The sequence below is a fragment of the Cervus canadensis genome, chromosome 4 (assembly GCF_019320065.1).
Source record: "Cervus canadensis isolate Bull #8, Minnesota chromosome 4, ASM1932006v1, whole genome shotgun sequence".
NCBI lineage: Eukaryota > Metazoa > Chordata > Mammalia > Artiodactyla > Cervidae > Cervus > Cervus canadensis.
In genome coordinates this window covers 99037416-99063861 of record NC_057389.1, presented here as the reverse complement: position 1 = coordinate 99063861, position 26446 = coordinate 99037416, and the positions used below count along the sequence as shown (strand labels likewise).

General features: G+C 42.5%; 1 protein-coding gene across 2 annotated transcripts in view; it reads right to left on the bottom strand.

Annotated features, from left to right (window-relative positions):
• Positions 1 to 26446, bottom strand: part of OBSCN (obscurin, cytoskeletal calmodulin and titin-interacting RhoGEF) — a 170682-nt gene that overhangs the window by 76405 nt on the left and 67831 nt on the right. For both annotated transcript variants that reach the window (XM_043467097.1, XM_043467098.1), the window contains exons 13-16: positions 21605 to 21880; positions 17699 to 17974; positions 13871 to 14146; positions 705 to 980 (exon numbers count right to left, since the gene is read on the bottom strand). In XM_043467097.1, the coding sequence (XP_043323032.1) occupies positions 705 to 980; positions 13871 to 14146; positions 17699 to 17974; positions 21605 to 21880 (1104 nt within the window). The remainder of the gene's footprint in view (positions 1 to 704; positions 981 to 13870; positions 14147 to 17698; positions 17975 to 21604; positions 21881 to 26446) is intronic.

The following is a 26446-nucleotide window of genomic DNA, read 5'->3' as shown; positions in this document are numbered from 1 at the left end:
AAAAAGGAGTACTGATGGGAAAATCCAACCTGTTTGAAGAGAGAGGCAAAAGCATCTTTTATCTAAGATCAGCCTAAATAGCACAGATGACTCTCTACCAATCAGCCCTTTTTCCTTCCCTTTGAAAATATGTGACAACAAACTGGGCCTATTTCCTGCTACCTCTAGGCAACTGGCGCGTCTATATCCAGGAAAAGGAAGAGAAGGCCTCCCAGAAACCTCAAATTTCATCATCCAAAGTTGACCCCTAAGAGAATTTCAAGTAGGATTGTGTAGCCAGTATTTCTCATGGTCAGGATCCACCAAATTGAAACACCTCTTGACAACTGAAAACTGGCATGAGGGGCAACATGAGGGAATGTGCTGGGTGTTAAGGAGAGACTTACGAGGGGACGGAAGGTCTACCTCAGCCCCCAAGCCCAAAGAGACCCAGGGTCTCAACACCAGGAATAACCATTAGGTTCTGGGCAGGTGCTAAGGCAGAGGTATTGAGCCTCACTGCCAGGAAAAGATGTGGGCAGAAACGGTCCCTCTTCATTGCATGCACACCTTCCCCAATTACCCTCCCCCAGGGACTAAGATGGGACAGGGAAGACAGGGAGGCTTCATAAGATGAAGGCAAGCGCACACATGTTTGGTGAGGCACGTAGCCAGTCCTCTGACTGCCTGCACAGGCTAGCTCGGCGTCCTCCCCCAGGACTGACCTGTGACGTCCAGGTGGAAGGAGACCTTCTGGCCCCCGGCCTCGCAGCTGTACTCCCCGGCGTCCGCCTTGCCCGCCTGCTGCACCACCAGCCGCCGCCCGCGGCCCGTGGCCTCCACACGCACTTTCGAGCTCGGACTCAGCTTCTTGCCGTCCTTGTACCACGTCACCTCCGTCTGGGCCTGGGCCACCTCGCAGCTCAGCGTGGCGCTGCTTCCCGCCACGGCCTGCACGTCGCTGCGTGCCAGCTGCTCCTTGGCAAACACCACCGAGGGCTCTGGGGACACAGAGGGGGATACACGGGGTCAGAGACCCCATCTCAGTCAGGACGGCATTCCCGGGCAGAGAAGACCTGGATGGGGAGGTGGTGGGGGGCAGTCGGGAAAGGGGATGCTGGAGCTGGAGACTTCTCCAGGCTCTGCACCAGCCCCGTGCCCTGCAGAGGTCCCCCTGCCTTTCTCAGCAACAGGGACACAATTTATGCATTCTCTCATGGGTCCCTGGGAGTACACCGTGGGGTGGGCAGTCATTGGGACAGATTTGTCCCTTGCTCATGGCATCTGCAGGTCTCGAGGCCACTGTTCCCCAACATTCCCAGATGGTGCCCCAGGCTTCCCCATACTACTATGCAGGAACCTTTCACCTGCAGTCCTGGAGATGGCTGAGGCCCGGCGTGCTTGCCGACTCTCAGGATTCTCAGCTGGTGGCCATCTGGGGGACTGCCTGCACCTCCCCGTGGCTCTCTGTGTCTGTCTGAGGAGTGAAGAAGCAAGCGCCTCCCCCTTAGGACTGGGTTCACCATTCTTGTTTTCTTCTCATTGGTGACACTATTCAAATTCCTTGCCCACTTAACCAATAGGTTCTCTCTTCTCTCAATTCACATCTGGCCACTCTTTGTCAATTTAAATACCAGAGAATGACACATAGGTAGGATTTAAGGATATTCTCAATTGTGTGACCGGCATTTTCACTCTGATCCAGTTCTCCGATAGTTTTTCCTCCAATACTGTCACAATAGCCATTTCGTCCCTTTAAGTGTAGAGCATATGTATTCTATTTAAGAAATCTTTTTACCTTAAGTCTTGAAGAAACCACATTAGCATCTGTGGATTTTGGGGATTTATCTTTAACACTGAGGTGTCTAACCCACCTCAAGTTGACTTATGAGTGTGGTGTGAACTGCTAGTACAAAATTTTTCTCTATGGTGCAGTGGTCTACCCACCATTTTTGGAGGACAACATCCTTCCCCTAGTTCTCAATAGACAACACAGTAACAAATGGAAGATGTGGAGGGTCGGTAGGAATGGGTGATGCAAGATTCCACTTCCACAAGGACTGTTTCTGAGTTCACTGTTCTGTTCCTTGGATATGGTAACCAACCCAGCACTGGGATCCCTTATCTTGAAGACTGTAGCCTTGTAATAATTTTTGACATTGGGTAACTGTAAATGCTCCTACCATGCTCTTCTTCATGAAAATGACATACTGGCTGTATCTTGCCTTTGCAATCTGCCTGTTATTCTTCCATCAGACCACTGAAAAAACAAATTTTCTTCCATTTGGACTGTTAATAAACATCTTTTTATTTTTTTCCCCCATTGGATTTCTATCCATCTCTTGCAACCTTTAACTGTCTCTCAAGAATCCAGAATAATTTCCCCACACACAGCCTCTTGGCAACATTGATCAGACCTGGAATTAGAAACATGATACAACTGAGCTAGTCTAACGCTTTCACACAAATTTCATTTTTTTTCCCAAGCACACCTTGCCAGGACTTAGACACAGAAATGTTTTTTCCATGTTAATTTTTTACACATTAATCCTATGCAAGAATCATATGCATTCTAGTAGTTTATCTTTAAGGATGGTCTGAGTTAATCATCCTATTATCAGCAAATCCAGTTTTAGTTTTTTGAAACCATGTCCAGCGGAACAGCAGTTTCCAGATATTTTGTATAGTGTACCAGAGAACTACAGGGCTGAGAAGATTTTCATCAGTGGTCTTACTGATTCACATGTCATACCTCTGATTTTCTTTTATCTTCCTGTATCTGATTTTCATAGAGATTACTAAGATTTAGCCACACTTCACTATTTTCAAAAGGTTTTACCTTAGAATACTCACTAACATGCTCCAAAAACCACATTTAACAAAGTTGCATGGTGGGATCTGGGGAACACACACACCCACAAACCAACCTACCCTGGCATGATCACAAAATGTCAGAGGTAAGCACCTAGCGATTAACGTGGGGTGGCAGAAGAGCAGGTGGACGTGGAGTACCTCTCCCTCCACGGATGCATCAGGAGTACGCCTTCAGACCCAGAAGTGCATGCAGAACACCAGCTGAGAGCAGGCAGGAGTACCTGACCACCGGAAAAGGATATATAGACCCACGCAAAACTCAGTAGGAGGAAGGAACTAGGGAAAAACAGGAGTGTTAGTAGGACTGGACCTTCCCTTGGTGGGTAGAGAAACTGAAGCAGGGGTCCGATCCCCACACTGGGGCAATTGTCTGAGAAGAGAACCATAGAACCATTTAAGGCTGAGAGTGAAACAGCTGATCCGTGGCAGCCTAAATGAAATAAGAATCAGACAGTCCTTGCTGCAGCCATATGTACCCTGGACAGGGACACAGGTCCCCTATAAGGCACAGCAGCTGTGAGCTGGAGAGTAGGGATTGTGGAGCAATCCCAGGGCGAGGGCTGCTGTTGACTGCGGAAAGACAGATTGAAGGGATGAGAGGGAGGAGATTATGGTGGGAAATCCCTGTGGAGGAAAGCCGGGCAGCCATGGAAGCAAGGTGATACTGCTGAGGCACGCGTAGGGGGTGGAGCCATCACCATAGCCCCTCCCTCCTCACATGCCAGCATCAGCAGCTGAACAATAGAGAGGCTGGCCCATCAAACGTCTGACGCACCAAATTACAGAGTGGGACCCCACCCGGGGTGCCCCTTTATGTGCCTGATGCGCCCATCTACAGAAGAGGACCCCGAATGGGCAGAGCAATGGAGAAAGACGAGACAAAGAGGCCTTCTGACTGCCAGCCGCCAGAGGCTAGAAAAAGACTGATAGGGCCATAACTCCTGCAGCCAACAGAGTCCACGTCCCTGCGCACTTGGTACCACCTGGGTCCTCATGACCCAAGCAGCTGCTCCACCTTCACACTCAACCCCACTGGGGCAGAACTGCCACAGGCAAAACAAAACAAAACAAAACAGACTTGCATCTATGCAAGGCGCAGGGCGCTGCAGTCCTGTCAATTCTGCGACCCTGTGGACTGTGGCCTGGCAGGCTTCTCTGTCACGGGGGTTCTCCAGGCAAGAAAGCTGGAGTGGGTTGCCATATCCTTCTCAGTTCAGTTCAGCTGCTGAGTCATGTTCAACTCTTTGCGACCCCATGGACTGCAGCACACCAGGCTTCCCTGTTTATCAACAACTGCTGGAATTTGCTCAAACTCATGTCCATCGAGTCACTGATGACATCCAACTATCTCTTCTGTCATCCCCTTCTCTTCCTGCCTTCAATCTTTCCCAGCATCAGGGCTTTTTCCAACGAGTCACTACTTTGCATCAGGTGGCCAAAGTACTGGACCTTCAGCTTCAGAATCAGCCCTTCCAATGAATACTCAGGGTTGATTTCCTTTAGGACTCACTGGTTGGATCTCCTTGCAGTCCAAGGGACTCTCAAGAGTCTTCTCCAACACCACAGTTCAAAAACATCAAAGCTTTCAGCTTTCTTTATGGTCCAACGCTCACATCCATACATGACTACTGGAAAAACTATAGCCTTGACTAGATGGACCTTTGTCAGCAAATTAATGTCTCTGCTTTTTAATATGCTGTCTAGGTTTGTCACAGCTTTTCTTCCAAGGAGCAAGCGTCTTAACTTCATGACTGCAGTCACCATCTGCAGTGATTTTGGAGCCTAAGAAAATAAAGTTTGGCACTGTTTCCATTGTTTCCCCATCTATTTGCCATGAAGTGATGGGACCAGATGCCATGATCTTCATTTTTTGAATGCCAAGTTTCAAGCCAGCTTTTTCACTCTCCTCTGTCACTTTCATCAAGAGGCTCTTCAGCTCCTCTTTGCTTTCTGCCATAAAGGTGGTGTCATCTGCATAGCTGAGGTTATTGATATTTCTCCCAGAAATTTTGATTCCAGCTTGTGCTTCATCCAGCCTGGCATTTCTCATGATGTACTCTGCATATAAGTTAAATAAGCAGGGTGACAATATACAGCCTTAATGTACACCTTTCCCAACTTGTAACCAGTCCATTGTTCCATGTCCAGTTCTAACTGTTGCTTCCTGACCTGCATACAGATTTCTCAGGAGGCAGGTCAGCTAGTCTCGTATTCCCATCTCTAAGAATTTTCCACAGTTTGTTGTGACCCATGTAGTCAAAGGCTTTGGCGTAGTCAACAAAGCAGAAGTAGATTTTTTTGTTTTTTTTAGAAGTAGATGTTTTTCTGGAATTTTCTTGCTTTTCCGATGATCCAACAGATGTTGGCAATTTGATCTCTGGTTCCTCTGCCTTTTCTAAATCCAGCTTAAACATCTGGAAGATCACCATTCACGTACTGTTGAAAACTTCCTCAAAAGAATTTTGAGCATTACTTTACTAGCATGTGGGATGAGTGCAACCGTGCGGTAGTTTGAACATTCTTTGCCATTACCTTTCTTGGGATTGGAATGAAAACTGACCTTTTCCAGTCCTGTGGCCACTGCTGAGTTTTCCAAATTTGCTGGCATATTGAGTGCAGCACTTTCACAGCATCATCTTTCAGGAGTTGAAATAGCTGGGCTAGAATTCCATCACCTCCACTAGCTTTGTTCATAGTGATGCTTCCTAAGGCCCACTTGACTTTGCACTGCAGGATGTCTGGCTCTAGGTGAGTTGATCACATCATTGTGATTATCTGGGTCATTAGGATCTTTCTTTGTATAGCTCTTCTGTGTGTTCCTGCCACCTTTTCTTAATATCTTCTGCTCCTTTTAGGTCCATACCACTTCTGTCCTTTATTGCGCCCATCTTTGCATGAAATGTTCCCTTGGCATCTCTAATTTTCTTGAAGAGATCTCTAGTTTTTCCTATTCTATTGTTTTCCTTGATTTGTTTGAACTGATCACTGAGGAAGGCTTTTTTATCTCTCCTTGCTTTTCTTTGGAACTTTTCTTCAGATGGGGGTATCTTTCCTTTTCTCCTTTGCCTTTAGCTTTTCTTCTCTTTTTTAAAATTTTTTTTTAAAAAGTATCTATTTTAATTGGAGACTAATTACTTTACAATATTGTAGTGGTTTTTTCTCAGCTATTTGTAAGGCCTCCTTAGACAACCATTTTGCCTTTTTGCATTTATTTTTCTTCTAGAGCATGATATTTCCTGCTGTCCTAGCCACCAACTCCCCTGAGTACCTGGTGCTGCCAGAACCCCTGCGACCCAAGCAGCTGCCCCACCTCCACACCTGGCCCTCACAAGGGCAAACCCTAGTCCTCCAGGGCAGCCTCAGGAGTAAACCTCAATGGACGACCCACATGCAGAGGGGGAAATAAAACCACAGCTGAAACCCGGGGGCACTGTGACTAAGGAAGAAGACCCAAAACCTTCCCACCAGCTGTACAAGTGCAGATTAAATCCACATGATCAACTAGGCAGACTCTGTGTCTATGGAATATATAAGAGGTCACTGAGAGCTCCCACAAGAGAAACGCGCTAGTTCTGATAGCTGTGGGCATTGGAGGCGAGGACACACAGGAGTAGGAGCAGATTGGAGTCTGAGCTGCCCCCACAGCAGGTCCAGAGACCAGCCTCATATTAGAGGGCGTCCTTGGAAGGCAACGTGGACTGTGACTCACAGTGAGGGAGAGAATGCTGACAGCAGAGACTCAAGAAAAACATTTATTATGCTTATATTTTGACTTGCTCTATAGTTGCTTCTGGATTTTTTTTCTCTGTTTTTTTCCCTACCTCCCCCACCCCGTTGTAGTTGTTGATTTTATTAGCCCTATGAAATCTATTTAAGTTTATGAGATTTTTTTTCAATCACACTTTTTATTTCTGTTATAAACTTCTGCCTTTTGCAGAACTTTGGCCTTTTGCAGTTCTGTAGTTTTCCTTTTTTTTCCTCTTTAATTTAAAAAAAATTTTTTTAAACATTTTCTACATACATTTATTTTTTTGTTTGCTTTTCCTACTGTTCTTTCCCCTTGCAGTTAATCTTTAATATATATAAATCTTTCCCTGCCTCTATTTAACTTTGCATTTCTATTCTTTCTTTCTTTTCTTTTCCTCACCATATTTGTTAGGTTTGTTTTCATTGCTTTATCCCCCAGTTGGTATCTTGCTTTAGTTTTGTTTTCCAGTTTGTGCTTTAGTTAGTTTTGTTCTTAACTGGTGGATATCATTTTTGGCTTCTTTTGTTCACTGGGTCAGTCTGTTGTACTTTATTTTTGTTGGACTGTTTTGATTTTGCTGTGGGTGTTTATGTATGTGTGTGTTGTCCATTATTTTAATTATTATTTGCCTGATTTTGTAATTGCCGTTTGTCTGGGGTTCATCTTTGGTTTCTCCTTTTTGGGCATTTGTTTTAATCCCATTTAATGCCATAACCACCCACCTGTGGAATCTCAGTTCCTGGCCAGAGATCAAGCCCCCAGCCTTTGGAGTGGGAGTGCTGACTCCAAGACCCTAGACTACCAGAGAACTCCTAACCCTAGGGAGTATCAAGTATCGAGAACTCCCACAAAGGCAACCACTTGAATACAAAACCTGACATCGCCCAGCTACCAGTAGCAGGGTGCCTCATCCAAACAACAAAAAAGACAAAAATACAAACCCAATCGTCAGTAGACAGGATGACCACCTACTCAGTCCTGCCCATCAGAGGAAGAAAAAAAAAACTCACTGCCTCCCACCACATGCAAGCACAAGTCACACCCTACACAAAGCTGACACAAACCACTGGACCAAACTTATGAGGGCAGAAACCAAAAGGAAGAAAGAATTCACCTTGAATTCTTTTCTCCTGGAAAAAGGAGACCTCAAACATAATAAGTTTAAAAAAATAAAGAAAAGGCAGAAGCACTGCGCAAACGAAGGAACAAACCAGAAAACACACAAGTCCAAATAAATGAAGAGAAAATAAGCAAACTACCGGAAAAAGAATTCAGAATATTGATAATAAAGATGATACAAAACCTTGAAAATAAAATGGAGAAAATGCAAGAATCAATTAACAAAGAGCCAGAAGAATTAAAGAATACACATACAGATACAAACAACACAATTACTGAAATTAAAAATACTCTAGAAGGAATCAAGAGCAGAATATCTGAAACAGAAGAATGGATCAGCGAGCTGAAAGATAAAATGGTGTAAATCACTGCTGAAGGGCAGAATAAAGTAAAAAGAATGAAAAGAACTGAGGACAGTCTCAGAGATCTCTGGAACAATATTGAATGCACCAAAATTTGAATTACAGGGATCCCAGAAGAAGAAGAGAGAAAGAAAGGGTATAAGAAAAATTTTTAAGAGATTATAGTTGAAAATTTCCCCAACATGGAAAAGGAAATAGTCAGTCAAGTCCAAGAGGTGCAAAGAGTCCCATACAGGATAAACCCAAGGACAAACATGCCAAGACACACAGTAATCAAACTAACAAAGGTTAAACACAAAGAAAGACTATTAAAAGCAGCAAGGGAAAAGCAACAAGTAACATACAAGGGAAACCCCATACATTTAACAGCTGATCTGCCAGCAGAAACTCTGCCCGCCAGAAGGGAATGGCAGGATATACTTTAAGCACTAAAAGGGAAAAATGTACAACCACGATTACTCTGCCTGGCAAGAATTTCATTCAAAATTGATGGAGAAATCAAAAGCTTTACAGACGAGCAAAAGTTAAGAGAATTCAGTACCACTAAATCAGCTTTACAAGAAATATTAAAGGGACTTTATAGTCAAGAAACACAAAATAAAAAAAAATCTACAGAAACAAACCACAAACAATTAAGAAAATGGAAATAGGAACATATATATCAATAATTACTTTAAATTTAAATGGATTAAATGGTCCAACCAAAAGACACAGACTGGCTGAATGGATATGAAATCAAGACCCAAACATATGCTGTCTACAAGAAACCCACTTCATACCTAAAGACACATATAGACTGAAAGTGAGAGGATAGAAAAATATATTTCATGCACATGGGAAGCAAAAGAAAGCTGGAATAGCAATCTTCATATCAAACAAAACAGACCTTGAAATAAAGAATGTTACAAGAGATAAGGAAGCATACTACACAATGATCAAGGGATCAATCCAAGTAACAATTGTAAATACCTATGCACCCAACACAGGAGCACCTCAATGCACAAGACAAACACTCACAGACATAAAAGGAGAAATTGACACAATAATAGCGGGAGACTTTAACACCCCACTCACACCAATGGACAGATCATCAAAACAGAAAATTAATAAGGAAACACGAGTCTTAATTGATACATTAGATGAGATGGATCTCATTGATGTCTTCAGGACAGTCCATCCAAATGCAGAAGAATACACCTTCTTCTCAAGTGCACATGCAACATTCTCCAGGATAGACCACATCTTGGGTCACAAATCAAACCTCAGGAATTTAAGAAAATTGAAGTCATATCAAGCATCTTTTCTGACCACAACTCTATGAGACTAGATATCAATTATAAGAAAAAAACTGTAAAAAACACAAACACATGGAGATTAAACAATATGTTTCTAAATAATGAACAGGTTACTAAAGAAATCAAAAGGGAAATTAAAAAATCCCTAGAAATAAATAACAATGAAAACACGACAACCCAAAACCTAAGGGATGCAGCAAAAGCAGTTCTAAGAGGTAAGTTTATAGCAATACAATCCTACCTCAAGAAACAAGAAAAACATTGAATAGACAACCTAACTTTACACCTAAAACAACTGGAAAAAGAAGAATAAAAAGACTCCCAAATCAGCAGAAGGAAAGAAATCACAAAGATCAGAGCAGAAATAAATGAAAAATAAATGAAAGAAACAATAGTAAAAATTAATAAAACTAAAAGCTCATTCTTTGAGGAGACAAAATTGATAAACCTTTAGCCAGACTCATTGAGAAAAAAGAGAGAAGAAACAAATCAACAAAATTAGAAATGAAAAAGGAGAGGTTACAACAATACAGAACTACTAAGGATTATAAGAGACTATTATGAGCAACTTAATGGCAATAAAATGGATAAACTGGAAGAAATGGGTAGATTCTTAGAAAAGTTAAATCTTTCAAGACTGAAGCAGGAAGAAACAGAAATAATGAACAACCCAATCCACAAGCACTGATATCAAAACTGTGATCAAAAATCCCCCAAAAACCAAAGCCCAGGAACAGATGGCTTCACAGGTGAATTCTAATCAAACACATAGAGAAGAGCTAATACCTATTCTTCTAAAAATCTTTCAAAAAATTGCAGAGGAAGGAACACTTCCAAACTCAATCTATGAGGCCACCATCACCCTGATACCAAAACCAGACAGAGAAAACTACAGGCCAATATCACTGATGAAAATAAATACAAAAATCTCAACAAATTCTAGTAAACAGAATTCAACAACACATTAAAAAGCTCATAACCATGATCAAGTTGGGTTTACTTCAGGGATGCAAGGATTCTTCAGTACACACAAATCAATGTGATGCATCATATTAACAAACTGAAAGATAAAAATCATATGATAATCTCAATAGATGCAGAAAAAGCCTTTGACAAAATTCAGCACCCATTTATGATTAAAGCTCTTCAAAAAATGGGCAGAGAAGGAACCTACCTCAACACAGTAAAGGCCATATATGATAAGCCTACAGCAAACATTATTCTCAATGGTGAAAAACCAAAAGCATTCCCCCTAAGATCAGGAACAAGACAAGGGTGTCCACTTTCACCACTATTATTCAACATAGTTTACAAAGTCCTAGCTACAGCAATCAGAGAAAAAAAAGAAATAAAAGGAATTCAAATTGGAAAAAGAGAAGTAAATCTGTCACTGTTTGCAGATGACATGATACTACACATAGAAAACCCTAAAGATACTGTCAGAAAATTACTAAAGCTAATCAGTGAATTTAGCAAAGTCATAGGATACAAACTCAATACACAGAAATCACTTGCATTCATATATACTAACAATGAAAAATAAGAAAGAGAAATTAAGGGATCAGTCCCATTCACCATTGCAACAAAAATAATAAAATATCTAGGAATAAACCTACCTAAGGTGACAAAAGAACTGCATAGAGAAAATTATAAGACACTGATGAAAGAAATCAAAGACAACATAAACAGATGGGGAGATATTCCATGTTCCTGGGTAGACATAATCAGTATTGTGAAAATGACTATACTACAAAATGCACTCTACAGATTCAATGTGATCCCTGTCAAATTACCAATGGCATTTTTCACAGAACTAGAACAAAATATTTCACAATTCATATAGAAACACAAAAGACCCTGAATAGCCAAAGCAGTCTTGAGAAAGAAGAACGGAGCTGAAGGAATCAACCTTCCTGACTTCAGATTATATACAAAGCTACAGTCATCAGGACAGTGTGGTACTGGCACAAAAACAGAAATATAGACCAATGGAACAAGACAGAAAGCCCATAAATAAACCCATGCACCCATGGGTACCTTATTTTCAACAAAGGAGGCAAGAATATACAATGGGGCAAAGACAGCCTCTTCAATAAATGCTTCTGGGAAAACTGGACAGCTACATGTAAAAGAATGAAATTAGAACACTTTATAACACCATACACAAAGATAAACTCCAAATGGATTAAAGACCTAAATGCAAGATCAGAAACTATAAAACTCTTAGAGAAAAGCATAGGCAGAACACTCAATGACATAAATCAAAGCAAGATCTTCTATGACCCACCTCTTGGAGTAATGGAAATAAAAACAAAAGTAAACAAGTGGGGCCTAGTTAAACTTAACAGCTTTTGCTCAGCAAAGGAAACTACAAACATGGTGAAAAGACAACCCTGAGAATAGGAGAAAATAACAGCAAATGAAACAACTGACAAAGGATTAATTTCCAAAATATACAAGCAGCTCATACAACTCAATACCAGGAAAACAAACAGCCCAATCAAAAAGTGGGGAAAAGACCTAAACAGACATTTCTCCAAAGGAGACATACAGATGGCCAACAAACACATGAAAAGATGCTCAACATTGCTCATTATTAGAGAAATGCAAATCAAAACTACAGTGAGATATCACCTCACACCAGTCAGAATGGCCATCATCAAAAAGTCTACAAACGATAAACTCTGGATAGGGCGTGAAGAAAAGGGAATGCTCTTGCACTGTTGGTGGGAATATAAATTGAAATAGCCACTATGGAAGACGGTATGGAGATTCCTTAAAAAAATCTAGGAATAAAAAAAATCACCACATGACCCAGCAATCCCACTCCTAGGCATATACCCCTGAGGAAACCAAAACTGAAAAAGACACATGTGCTCCAATGTTTATTGCAGCACCACTTACAATTGCTAGAATATGGAAGCAACCTAGATGTCCATCGACAGATGAATGGATAAAGAAGTTGTAGTACACATACACAAGGGAATATTAGTCAGCCATAGAAAGAAATGCATTTGAGTCGGTTCTAATGAGGTGGATGAACCTAGAGCCTATTATAGAGTGAAGTAAGTCAGAAAGACAAAGATAGATATCGTACACTAACGTGTATATATGTGGAATCTAGAAAGATGGTACTGATGACCCTATTTGCAGGGTAGCGATGGAGACACAGACATACAGAACAGACTTATGGACATGGGGAGGGGGAGGAGAGGGTGAGCTGTATGGAGAGAGTACCATGGAAACTTACATCACCATATGTAAAATAGAGAGCCAACGGGAATCTGCTGCATGTCTCAGGGAACTCAAACAGGGGCTCCGTATCATCCCAGAGGGGTGGGATGGGGCGGGAGATGGGAGGGAGGTTCAAGACGGACGGGACACATGTATACCTATGGCTGCTGATGCATGCTGAGGTTTGACAGAAAACAATGAAACTCTATAAAGTAATTATCTTTCAATTAAAAATTAATAATTTTTTTTAAAAAAAGGAAAAAAAAATGTGGGATGGCAGGCCATCTCTATATTGGCATGAAGATCCTCTTCCCAGAAGACTAACCTGATTTTTTAGACCGTCCTGTGCTTGAGGTACGAGGCATGAGGCAGAGAGTCTTACTGACCACTATGAAAATGCAACGAAATAAAGACTGCTTTGCCAGTCAGAGGCTGCGAGGGCAGTAAATCCTCATTAGCAACGCCGACTGATGTGGCAGCTGTGACTTTTTCCTTTCCATTTCTAAATTCATCAGTGTAACACAGACAGGAATACTGACATGGAACATAGAGTCTGTTAGAAGACAAAGGCAACACCATCTTTGATCTAAGAAGATCACCCAAAGTAGCACAAGCGACTTCCATCAATCATCCTCTGTTTCTTCCCTTTGCAAGGAAGTGACAATAAAACATGTCTATTTTTTTTTTCTATGTATGGCCAACTGGAGCTTCTATATCCAGGAAAAGGGAGGAAGAGCCTCCCAGAAACCTCAAATTTTGTAATTCAAAGTTCACTTCTGAGAGAAGGCCAATGAGGATTGTGTGGCCAACCTTTCCCCTGATCAAGATCCCTCAAACTGACACACCACTGGTCAACTGGGACCAGCATGAGGCGCTGGATGAGGGCATGTGCTAGCTCCCAGAAAAGACAGATGATGGGAGGAAAGTAAGTTATCTCCAGGCCGACCTCAGCCCCCAGGCATCAGTGAAAGGCAGGGTCTCGACAGCATGAACAGGAGAAAGGTTCTGGGCAGGTGCCAATACACTGAGAGTGAGCCTCACTGCCTGGACACAGGTGGACAGAAATGGTCCCTCCTCTTTGCAAGCACACCCTCCCTTTACATGCTCCCCCAGCCAAAGTGGGGACCAAGTGGGACAAGGAACACAGGGAGGCTTGAGAGATGGAGGATCCAGGCAAGCACACACATGTTTGGTGAGGCAGGTAGCCAGGCCTCTGATCGCTTGCACAGCCTAGCGCAGCATCCTCCTCCAGGGCTGACCTGTGACGTCCAGGTGGAAGGAGACCTTCTGGCCCCCGGCCTCGCAGCTGTACTCCCCGGCATCCGCCTTGCCCGCCTGCTGCACCACCAGCCGCCGCCCGCGGCCCGTGGCCTCCACACGCACTTTCGAGCTCGGACTCAGCTTCTTGCCGTCCTTGTACCACGTCACCTCCGTCTGGGCCTGGGCCACCTCGCAGCTCAGCGTGGCGCTGCTTCCCGCCACGGCCTGCACCTCACTGCATGCCGGCTGCTCCTTGGCAAACACCACCGAGGGCTCTGGGGACAGAGGGGGATGCACAGGGTCAGAGACCCCATCTCCATCAGGACGGCAGCCCCGGGGCAGAGAAGACCTGGATGGGGAGGTGGGGGGCTGTGTAGGAGGATGGTGGAGCTGGAGACTTCTCCAGGCTCTGCACCAGACCCGTGCCCTGCAGAGGTCTCCCTGCCTTTCTTAGCATGTGACACAATTTACACTTTCTCCCACAGGTCCCTAGGAGCAGGTCCCGGGTGGGAGGCCCTGAGAACAGACTTGTTCTCTGTTCATGACATCTGCAGGTCTCGAGGCAACTGTTCCCCAGCATTCCCAGATGGTGCCCCAGGCTTCCCCATACTACATGCAGGAACCTTTCACCTGCAGTCCTGGAGATGGCTGAGGCTCGGCGCGCTTGCCGACTCTCAGGATTCTCAGCTGGTAGCCATCTGGGGGACTGCCTGCACCCCCCGTGGCTCTCTGTGTCTGTCTGAGGAGTGAAGAAGCAAGCACCTCCCCCTTAGGACTGGGTTTGCCATTACTGTTTTCTTCTTCCTGGTGACTAGGGTCAAATCTTTTGCCCACTTGCCAATAGCAGGCGCTCTCTTGGGTTGATTCAAAGCTGGCCAATTTTTATACATTTACGTGCCAGAGAATGACAAACAGGTAAACTTTAAGGATATTCCCAACCATGTGACTCATATATTCATTCTCCGATCCAGTCCTCTGTTAAGTCAAAGTTTTTCCTTCCGATAGCGTGACAATGTCCATTTCTTCCCTTTGAGTTTAGAGCATTTGTCTTCTACTTAAGAAATCTTTCCTTACCCTAAGTCTTTGAACAGACCATGTTCTTATCTGAGGGCTTTTTTATTTCTCTTGGTTTTACCCTTTACTCTGAGGTTTCTATCCCACCCTGAGCTGACTTCTGTGTGTGGTGTGAATTGTTAGTACAACTTAAGTGTTCTGTGTGGGTCAGTGATCCAACTACCATTTCTTTCTGCAACATCCTCCCTTGACTTCTTCAACAGACAGGAGAGTAACAATCGAAAGGGGTTGGGCGAGGGGGGATGGTGGTGCCGGGAAGTCATTTATGAACTGTTTCTGAACTGAGTTTTCTGTTCCTCCAGTGTGGTAACCATCCCCGCACTGGGACCCCCTTGTCTTGAGAACTGCAGCCTTATGGTAATTCTTGATTCATGTCCCAGTAAAGACTCCCACTCTGATTTTCTACAAGAAAACAACACATTGGCTGTACCTTACCTTGGAATCTTCCTGTTTCTCTTTTATCTGACCCACCCCCCAAAAAACTGGTCTCGATTTTGATTGTTAACAAACATCTTTGATTTTTTTCCCTTGAATTTCTATCCATCTATTTCAACCTCTGCCTGCCTCTCAAGAATCTTGAATAATGTCTCACACACAGACCCTCCGCAACTTTCATCAGGCCTGGGAATTAGAAACACGACACCATTGTGCTAGTCTAACTCTTCCACACAAACTTAACTTTCCAAGCGGTCCCTGCCTGGACTCAGATGTAGAAATAATTCCTGCATACTGATTTTTTACACACTTATCTTACTCAAGAAACAGATGCACTCTAATCATTTATCTCTGGGATTGTCTGAGTTGATCATTACATTATCACCAAATCCCATCTTCAGTTTTTCAAAATTCTACCAATGATTTTATTCTCCTCCTTACTGAACTCAGTGAGTGAACTCTTACTGAGCACTTTGTCAATGACTTTATTCTCCTCCTTACTGAACTCAGCGGGTAGAGCGGCCTGAGTGTGCCGTCCCTCACATCAAAGACTTCCAGGTATACCATAAGTGGGATGTTGTTGTTTTTGCCAGAATGCAATAACATTAAAAAAAAGATATCTTTTATCTAGTTTACTAAGAATTTTATGACAGAAACTGATGCTCAATTTTATCAAACATTTTGTCTCAGTGTTAAGACATGCAAGTTCAATCAACCATTTGATTCTGTGCTTACGGAGATGATCTTTTTGCATTCAATCTAATGTCAAGCTTTCTATCAACGTTGTCAACATTAATACAACATGCAATCCTGAACTACGACTTTCACCACTGATCTCTACCCCTGGATACACTGCTGAATTCACTTTCTTAACATTTAATTCATAATTGTGATACTCGCAGTACATTGGTCTGGTATTTCATCTTCCCTTTGTCTTTCCGGAGTGATTTCAGTATCAATGTTATGTTCTGTACATGAAGACAATTATGGAGGGTATCTCATTCTTCTCTCTCTAGGACCATCTCCAAGCATGGAATTACAATTTCCTGAATATTTTATACAGTTGACCAGAGAACTACGAGGCTGACAAGCCTTTCATTATTTGTCCTCTTGATTACAACTACAAGTCATCCAATTCTTTGAGTTTTCTCTATCTTTGCAGGCAGTCTGATTTTCATGTATTTTACGAGGTTTTAGACACATTTGACAATTTTTCAAAGGTTTTTACCTTAAAGTACTCTTCAATGTGCTTCAAAAATCACATGCTACAAAGATGCATGGTGGAGTCTGGGGTATATACACACCCATGCATCCTGCTACACTGGCACGGTCTCAAACTCTTCGGGGTTGCCACCAAGAGTCAATATGGCTTGGAAGCCCACCCCTATTCTGCATGAAGACTTTCTTCCCAGAAGAAGAATAACCTGATTTCTTAGACTGCCTGATGTTTCAGCCAGGAGAAAGAGACACTCACTGACCACTAGGAAAATGCAAGGAAATAAAGGCTGCTTTGCCCATCAGAGGCTTGCAGGGCAGTAGCTTCTTCTTAACAATCCACACAAATGAGGTAGAAATGACTTTCTCCTTTCCATTCCTAAATTCGTCACGTAATGCCAAGAGGAATGCTGACCTGAAACATCCAACCTTCTTCAAAACAAAGGAAAATCATATTTTATCTAAGAAGATTACCTCTCTACCATCATCATTTGTTTCCTCCTTTCACAAGTCAGTGACAACAAAAAGCAGCCTATTTCTTGGGACCTACCAGCAACCAGACCCTCTCTACAGAGGAAAAGGAATGAAGGGCATCCCAGAAACCTCGAATTTCACCATCCAAAGTTTACCCCTAAGAGAATTCCAAATAGGACTGTGTGGCTGATGTTTTCCTTAATCCAGCATCGACCAAAGTGAAATACCCCTGGCCAGCTGAGGTTATAGATGAGGGTGAGCACTAGTTGTCAGGCAAGACATATGATGGGAGGAAAGTCAATTATACCCCAGGCCTACCTCAGCCCCTAACATCAGGGAGAGCCTGGGTCCTAACACCAGGAGCAACAGGAAGGTTCTGGGCGGGTGCTAAGACAACAGTGTGACTGAGCCTCATGCCAGGAAACAGATGCACACAAACAGGCCCTATTCTTTCCACGAAAACCTCCCCATCCAGCCTTCCTGGAGCCAGTGGGTACAAGATGGGACACAGATGACTGGAAGGTGTGAAGTCCTAAAGCTTACAGGCGATACACAAGTCTGTGAGGCTGGAAGCCAGTCCCCTCAGCACCTGCACACAGGCTAGCTCAGCGTCCTCCTCCAGGACTGACCTGTGACGTCCAGGTGGAAGGAGACCTTCTGGCCCCCGGCCTCGCAGCTGTACTCCCCAGCGTCCGCCTTGCCCGCCTGCTGCACCACCAGCTTCCGGGTGCAGCCCTTGGCCTCCACATGCACTTTCGAGCTTGAACTCAGCTTCTTGCCGTCCTTGTACCACGTCACCTCCGTCTGGGCCTGGGCCACCTCGCAGCTCAGCGTGGCACTGGTTCCTGCCACGGCCTGCACGTCACTGCGTGCCGGCTGCTCCTTGGCAAACACCACCGAGGGCTCTGGGGACACAGAGGGGGACACACAGGGTCAGAGACCCCACCTCAGTGAGGACAGCAGAGAAGACCTGGATGGGGAGTTAGTTTCGGGTGCGATATGAAGGAGCAACAGAGCTTAGAGACTTGTCCAGGCTCTACACCAGCGCTGTCCTCTGCGAGGTCACCCAAACTCTCTCAGTAACCAGTGACAATTTATGAATTCTCCTCTGGGTCCATCCATGAGAGCTACTGCAGGATGGGGTGGCCACTGGAACAGACTTGTTCCCTGCTCATGGTACCTGGCATGTGCTCCCCAACCTTCCCAGATGGTGCCAGTCCTTTCCATAACTTCATCCTTGGAACTTTTCACTTGCAGTCCATTATTTATATGTCTGAGGCTGGCACCTCTGCCTGCTCTTATCATTGCCAACTGGTGGCAACCTGGAGAGAGTGCTTACACCTCCCTATGGCTTTCTGTGTCATTGTCTGAGGAATGAAGAAGCAAGCACCTTTTCCCCTGAGCACTGGGGTCACCATTATTGTTTTTTCTTCCTGGTGACACTATTCAGATCTTTCGCCCACTTACTAGTAGGATGGGAACTGTGGGGTCATGATGGGCGCTTTCCTAGATGCAGCCCCATCTTCCCCACAGAAACGTGCATGCTCTCATCGCAGTGACCAGGACTCACTGAGGCTCCACTCTTGCCCACTCTCACGCTGGCCATCTGGTGGGAATGCATGTGCCTCCTGTGGCGTTCTTCTGCATTTTTCTCATGACACGGAGGAAAGAACCCTTTGTGATATTTTTGCTCACTGGTATTTGCTCTTCTGCATCATCGCTGTTCAAAGATTTTGCCCTGTTTTCAATAGCATCTTCTGTCATTTTGAGGACATTTTTATATATTTAAATGCAAGGCACTGGCAAGTATATATGTTCTAAATGTCTTCCACGTCTGTGTGGTTTGCCCTTTAGTCACTCATGCTAACTTCTGATGAATCTTCATGGTTAGTTTCAGTAAAGTGTTTCAAATTTGTTTCATTATGGCTAGTACACTTGTATTCTAAGAAATTATTCTTTATCCTAAGGCAATTTACGTCTATGATTTTCCCTTCCATTCTGTGGTCTGTAACCCAACAGGAGCTGACTGTGTGTGGTATGACTTACTGGTCCAATCTCTTCTCTGTAGGTTAAATGGTCCACACATCATTTATGAAAACTATGCTGCCTCCATGCCTTGCACCATTCCATAATTTTTAAAAAGGAGAAGGGAAATGTGGTCATTCAGGTCTGTGCCTGAAATCACTCTTGAGATGCTTTGGCCTGTGTGTCTATCTTTGCAACAAGACACTATTATATTCATTACTATAGCTTTATAGTAGTCTTGATATTTGGTAATATCACCAAATATTTGCTCTTCTTCATGAGTGCATTGACTCTACATGGTCTTTGCAATTTACTTGTCAATTTTCAAAGTCCCCTCTAAACAAACTTTTTTTTGGATTTTAATTTGTATTGAACATTTTTTATTCTTCCGTAGATTTCTACCAAACTATTTAGAACTTCTTGACTGTCTCTCAAAAAAATTCCAATAATCCTTCCCACCACAGAGCCTCTCAGAACTTTTTATTAGACTTGTAATTAAAAAATGATGGCTTTGATGCTATTTTAACTCTTAAAATTTCATTTTCAACACGTTTGTTGCTACTATTAGACACAGAAGTTTGTTTTCTTCATACTAACTTTTTCCACAGTAATCATTCTTAACTATCCTATTGTCTCATAACTTATCTTTGGGTAAATCATATTATCTGTGAATTCCACTTTTGTTTATTCACACTTTTATATTATTTTGTTTTTTCCCTAACTGTGCTGTAAAATGTTGGATAAAAGCATTAACAGTGGGTTTCCTTGTCTGGTTCTCTATCTCATAAGCAAAGCTTTCAAACTTTCACTTTTTTGTGTGCAATTAGCTGGATTGCCTGCAGAGTCATTGATCAAATTAAGAAAGAATTGTTTTATTTATAATTCGTTAAGAATTTTATGGCAAAAATTGATGCAAACTTCATTAAACATTTTTTCTCTATTTATAATGCCAAATCTCATCCTTTATTCTGCATGTCATGAACAGAATGTTTTGCTAACATTTCTAGTATTTCAACAATCTTGCACTTCTGGACTATGACTTTCATCACAGTGTATCACCAGTTATCCTCTTAATACATTGTTAAACTTATTCTGATCATGTTTTCTTTCATATGTTGGCCTTGCTCTCTGTAATAGATTGATGATAATTTCAGTCCTCACCCCTTTCCTTGTCAGATATTGGTATCAGTGTTACACAATCCACATGGAACAAAGCAGAGACTGTATCTCATTTTTCTATTCTCCAGAATAACCTCCATGAACAGGGTTCTCCTTTTTAAAGTAGCTCATGTAATTTACCAGTGGCACTACAGGGATTAAACATTCCTCTGTGGGAAGATTTTTCACTGTGATTCCAATTATGTAAAAGGTTCTAAGCTTATCTGAGTTGTCCAGTGTTTCTGTGTCCCTTGGTATATAATTTTCTAAGAACCTGATTAACTCGTCGAGCCTTTCACATTTATTGCCATGAAAAAAATTGTCATACTCTCCTAAAATATCACTCTTTAAAGATACATGCATATTGGCATAGGAGAAGTGACTATTCCTCTTCAAGTCTAAATCTATAAATCAGACTCCAACTATTATTCTGACATAGAATGTTCCAACAGAAGACAAAGGAAATCCATATTTGCTTTGAAAAGAGAATTCCAGACCTCACATGTGCATATTTCAGGCACACATCAACCAATCCTCTGCTCTGTTTACTTCGCACATGTTACAAGCAAAATAGACCTAGATGTGTATGTGCGTGTGTGCTCAGTCCCTTCAGCTGCCTCTCCGTGACACCATGGACTATAACCCGTCAAGCTCCTCGGTGCGTAGGATTCTCCAGGCAAGAATACTGGAGTGGGTTGCCATGCTCTCCTCCTGACCCAGGGATGGAACCTGCGTCTCCTGCATTGCAGGCAGATTCTTTACCCACTAAGCCACCTCAGAAGCCCTGTAGATACACAGATAATTTCAATATCCAGTGCAAAGAAAAAGAGTGTCCAGAACAACTGAAACTCTGGTAAATCCATAGTTCATTCCTGAGATAAATCAAGTACGACAGTGTTGGTCCTGGTTTAATGGAATTCAAACATCTCTCCCTGGGGGGAACCCAGAGGCATTGCTGGGTGGGGCATCTAGGAGCTGTCAGGACAGCCAAGAGGAGCAAATTCACATGCCCACAGTTGAAAGACATCTGGTTCATATCAGACTCCAAGTGCAAGACAGAACCAGAGGCCCAGACACCAGGGAACACCCAGAAGACCCTGGGCAGATGCTGGGAACTGACAACCGTGCATCACTGTGTGGAAATGTCACTCTGGGTTCACAGAACGCCTTTCTCCCTTCTGTTCACACCCTCCCATCCAGCTCCCTTTGCCCAGCCTTGGGTGTGAAAATGGGTGGGAGGACAGAAGACCAAAAGAGATGAAGTCCAATGGAAAGATCATCGGGTCAGTCAGGGGTGCAAGCCCGTCCCATTACCTCCACATAAGGCTAACTGACTGCCTCCAAGGACTGACCTGTGACGTCCAGGTGGAAGGAGACCTTCTGGCCCCCGGCCTCGCAGATGTACTCCCCGGCGTCCGCCTTGCCCGCCTGCTGCAGCACCAGCCGCCGCCCGCGGCCCGTGGCCTCCACACGCACTTTCGAGCTCGGACTCAGCTTCTTGCCGTCCTTGTACCACGTCACCTCCGTCTGGGCCTGGGCCACCTCGCAGCTCAGCGTGGCGCTGCTTCCTGCCACGGCCTGCACCTCACTGCGTGCCGGCTGCTCCTTGGCAAACACCACCGAGGGCTCTGGGGACAGAGGGGTACACAGGGTCAGAGACCCCATCTCAGTCAGGACAGCAGCCCCGGGCAGAGAAGACCTGGATGGGGAGCTGGGAAGCGTGGTAGTGGGAAGGAGTGATGGAGCTGGAGATTTTCCCAGGTTCTGCACCAGCCCTGTGCCTTGCAGAGGACACTCTGTCTTTCTCAGCAGCAAGTCACACAAATCATGCATTCTCCCACAGGTCCCTGTGAAATGGCCTGGGAAAGGGGCTGTTGAAAAAGACATCTCCCCTGCTCATGACATCTGCAGGTTCACAATGCAAATATCCGCCAACCTTCCAAGATAGTGCCCCAGTCTTTTTCATATGGTTATGCAAGGAGCTTCTCATCCGCAGTCAGTGGAGATGTCTGAGGCTCAGCACCCAGCCCACTCTTACTGTTGTCAACTTGTGGCAATCTGCAGGGAGTGCTTACACCTCCCCAAGGCTTTCTTTGCCATTGTCTGAGGAATGGAGAAGCTGAGCACCTTTCCCCTCAGGACTGGGTTCATCATTACTGTTTTCTTCTTCTCAGTTACACTATTCAAATCTTTTGCCCACTTACCCTTGGTAGGCTCTCTCTTTTCTCGATTCACCTCTGGCCACTCTTTATGGTTTAAATACCAAAGAATGACACACAGGTAAGTTTTAAGGATATTCCCAACTGTGTGACTCGCATTTTCACTTTCTGATCAAAACCTGTGATAAACCAAAGCTTTTCCTTTCAACAGGGTCACATTGTCCTTTCATCCCTTTGAGTATAAAGTATTTCTGTTCTATTTAAGAAATTTTTCTTTACCTTAGTCTTTAAAGAAACCATGCTCTCATCTGAGGGTTTTTGGGGAGTTTTACTTTTTACATTGAGGTTTCTAACCTACTACATGTTTACTTCTGTGTGTGGTGTGAACTGTTAGTATAATTTATTTTTTCCCTATGGTTCAGTGGTCCAAGCACCATTTATGAAGACAACATCCTTCCTTGACTTCTCTGACAGACAACACAGTAACAAAAGGAGGACTTGAGAGGGAATGGGTGGTGCAGAAATCCATTTAGGCAATGAATTGCTTCTGAACTCAGTCTTCTATTCCTCTGATGTGGTAACTATTCCTGCACTGGGATCCCCTTATCTTGAAAACTGCAGCTTTATGACAATTCCTGACATCAGGTCCCAGCATATGCTCCCACCATGATTTTCTTGAAGAAAACAGTGTATTGGCTGCATCTTGCCTTTGAAATCTGCCTGTTATTCTTCCATCTGACCACTCACAAAACAAATTCGGTTCCATTTTGATTGCTAATAAACACCTTCAATTGCCCCCCCCCAGATTTCTACCCCTTTATTGCAACCTCTGACTGTCTCTCAAGAATTTGAATCCTTTCCCCACTTACAGTCTCTTAGCAACTTTTATCAGATTGAAATTACAAAAAAAAAAAAATTTTGCTGGTCTAACTCTTTCACACATATTTCATTTCCCAAGCATTCCTTGCCAGAACTTAAGACATAGAAATGTTTTCTGCGTGTTAATTTTTTTACACACTGATCCTATTCAAGAATCCTATGCAGTCTAATCATTTATCTTTGGGATTGTCTGAGTTGATCACCCCATCATCAGCAAATTCTACCTTTAGTTTTTCAAAACTGTTGGCAAGTAATTTTATTTTCCTCCTTACACAACTCAAGGGTTAGTCACCTCCCTGTATTGTGCCTCATGTCAAAGATTTCCTTGCTCATCTCAGGTGGGATGGTGTTGTAGTTCTGCAGGAATTTTACGTTAAAAACTAAGAACACTTGTATACAGTTTGCCAATAGTTTTATGGCAGGAACTGATACTCAATTTAGAAAACTTTCTGTCTCAATGTATGACATTCAAGTTTAATCAACCATTTGATTCTGAACTCATGAAAATGGTCACATCTTTCTGCATTCAATCTCTTAGTGTCCAGCATTCTATTTATTCACATTGCCAACATTAAATTCAATATGCAATCCTGGAATTTGATCACTGGTCTCTAACTGTGGATACATTGCTGAGTTCATTTTGTTAGCAAATGTTATGGTTTATTATTTTGACCTTGATATTTGCAGTAGATTTGTCTGGATTTCATTCTCCCTGCCTTTCTCGTGTGATTATGGTGTTGATGCTACGTTCTGTACATGCAGAGAGTAATGGACGGTATGTATCTCCTTTTTCTGTCTCTAAGATCATCTCCACAAGTATGGAATAAGCGTTTTCCAGGAAATTTTGTATACTGTACCAGAGAACTACAAGGCTGACTTCTCATTATTAGTCTGATTGACAGGTCATACAACTCTGACTTCTATCTTCTTCTCTCCTCTTTCATATAGTTTACTAGAATTTACCCAAATTTCACAATTTTTCAATGGTTTTATCTTAGAACACTCTCTCCTATTCTCAGGAAACCACATTCTACATAGATGCATGATGGGACCTAGGGTATCTATACACACCCATAAATCATCCTACCCTGATAAGTATTGCCACAAAGGAGTCAATGGCATGGTAGCCCAGCCCTATTTGGCATGAAGACTCTCTTCCCAGAAGAATAACCTGATTTCTTGGACTGCCCAAAGTTCCAGCCACAAGAAATAGACCATTAGGAAAATACAACAAAATAAAGACTGCTTGAGGGACGAAAACTCCTGAACTGATTCTATGAGGCCACCATCACCTTGATACCAAAGCCAGACAAAGATATCACAATAAAAGGAAATTACAGGCCAATATCACTGATGAACATAGATGCAAAAATCCTCAACAAAGTTCTAGCAAACAGACTCCAACAACACATTAAAAGAATTATACATCATGATCAAGTGAGATTTATCCCAGGGATACAAGGATTCTTTAATATATGCAAATCAATCAGTGTGATACACCATGTTAACAAATTGAAAGAAAAAATATGATTATCTCAATAGATGCAGAGAAAACTTTTGACAAAATTCAATATCCATTTATGATAAAAAAAAAAGTCCAGGAAATTGGCATAAAAGGAACACACCTCAACATAATAAAGGCCATATATGACAAACCCAGAGCAAACATCATTCTCAATGATGAGAAACTGAAAGCTTTTCCTTTAAGATCGGTAACAAGACAAGGGTTAGGTTACAAGAAAAGGCCCACTCTCACCACTATTATTCAATATAGTTTTGGAAGTCCTAGCCATGGCAACAAAGAAGAAAAAGAAATAAAAGAAATCCAGATTGGAAAAGAAGAAGTAAAATTCATTGTTTGCAGATGACATGATACTATACATATAAAACCCTAAAAGCACCACTAAAAATCTACCAGAGCTAATCAGTGAATTTAGTAAAGTCATAGGATATGAAATTAATACACAGAAACTCCTTACATTACTATATACTAACAATGAAAAATCAGAAAAAGAAATTAAGGAAACTGTTCCATTCATCATTGCAACAAAAAGAATAAAATATCTAGGAATAAACCTATTTAAAGAAACAAAAGACCTGTATGAGAAAACTATAAGACACAGATGAAAGAAATCAAAGACAACATAAACAGATGGAGAGATACTATGTTCTTAGATTAGAAGAATCTATATTTTCAAAGTTGCCATACTACCCAAAGCCATCTACAGATTCAATGTAATCTCTATCAAGCTACCAATGGTATATCCATAGAACCAGAACAAAAAACTTCATAATTTGTATGGAAACACAAAATCCCTGAATAGACAAAGCAATCTTGAGAAAGAAAAATACAGCTGGAAAATTCAACTTTCCTGACTTCAGACTATACTACAAAGCTAACAGTCATCAAGACAGTATGGTACTGGAACAAAAACAGAAATATAGACCAAAGGGACAAGATATAAAGCCCAGAGATAAACCCACACACCAATGGACACCTTATCTTTGACAAAGGAGGCAAGAACATACAATGAGAAAAGACAGCCTCTTCAATAAGTGGTGCTGAGAAAACTGGACTGCTACATGTAAAAGAATGAAACTAGAATATTTCCTAAAACCATACACAAAAATAAAGTCAAAATGGATTAAAGACTTAAACGTATGGCCAGAAACTATAAAGCTCAAAGACAGTATACTGTTTTGCATAAATCACAGCAAGATCCTCTCTCACCCACCTCCTAGACTAATAAAAACAAAAATAAACTAATGGGACCTAATTAAACTTAAAAGCTTTTGCACAGCAAAGGAAACTAAAAACAAGATGAAAAGGATGGGAGAAAATAATAGCAAATGAAACAACTGACAAAAGGTTAATAACCAAAATATATTAGCAGCTCATACAGCTCAATATCAGACAAACAAACAGCTCAATCAAAAAATCAGTGAAAGACCTTAAACAGACATTTCGCCAAAGAAGAAATACAGATGGTCAATGAACACATGAAAAGATGCTCAACATCTCTCATTATTAGAGAAATACAAATCAAAACTTCATACAACTCAGAATGGCCATCATCAAAAAACCTACAGGCAATAAATGCTACAGAGGATGTGGAGAAAAGTGAACCCTTTTGTACTGCTGGTGGGAATGTATAC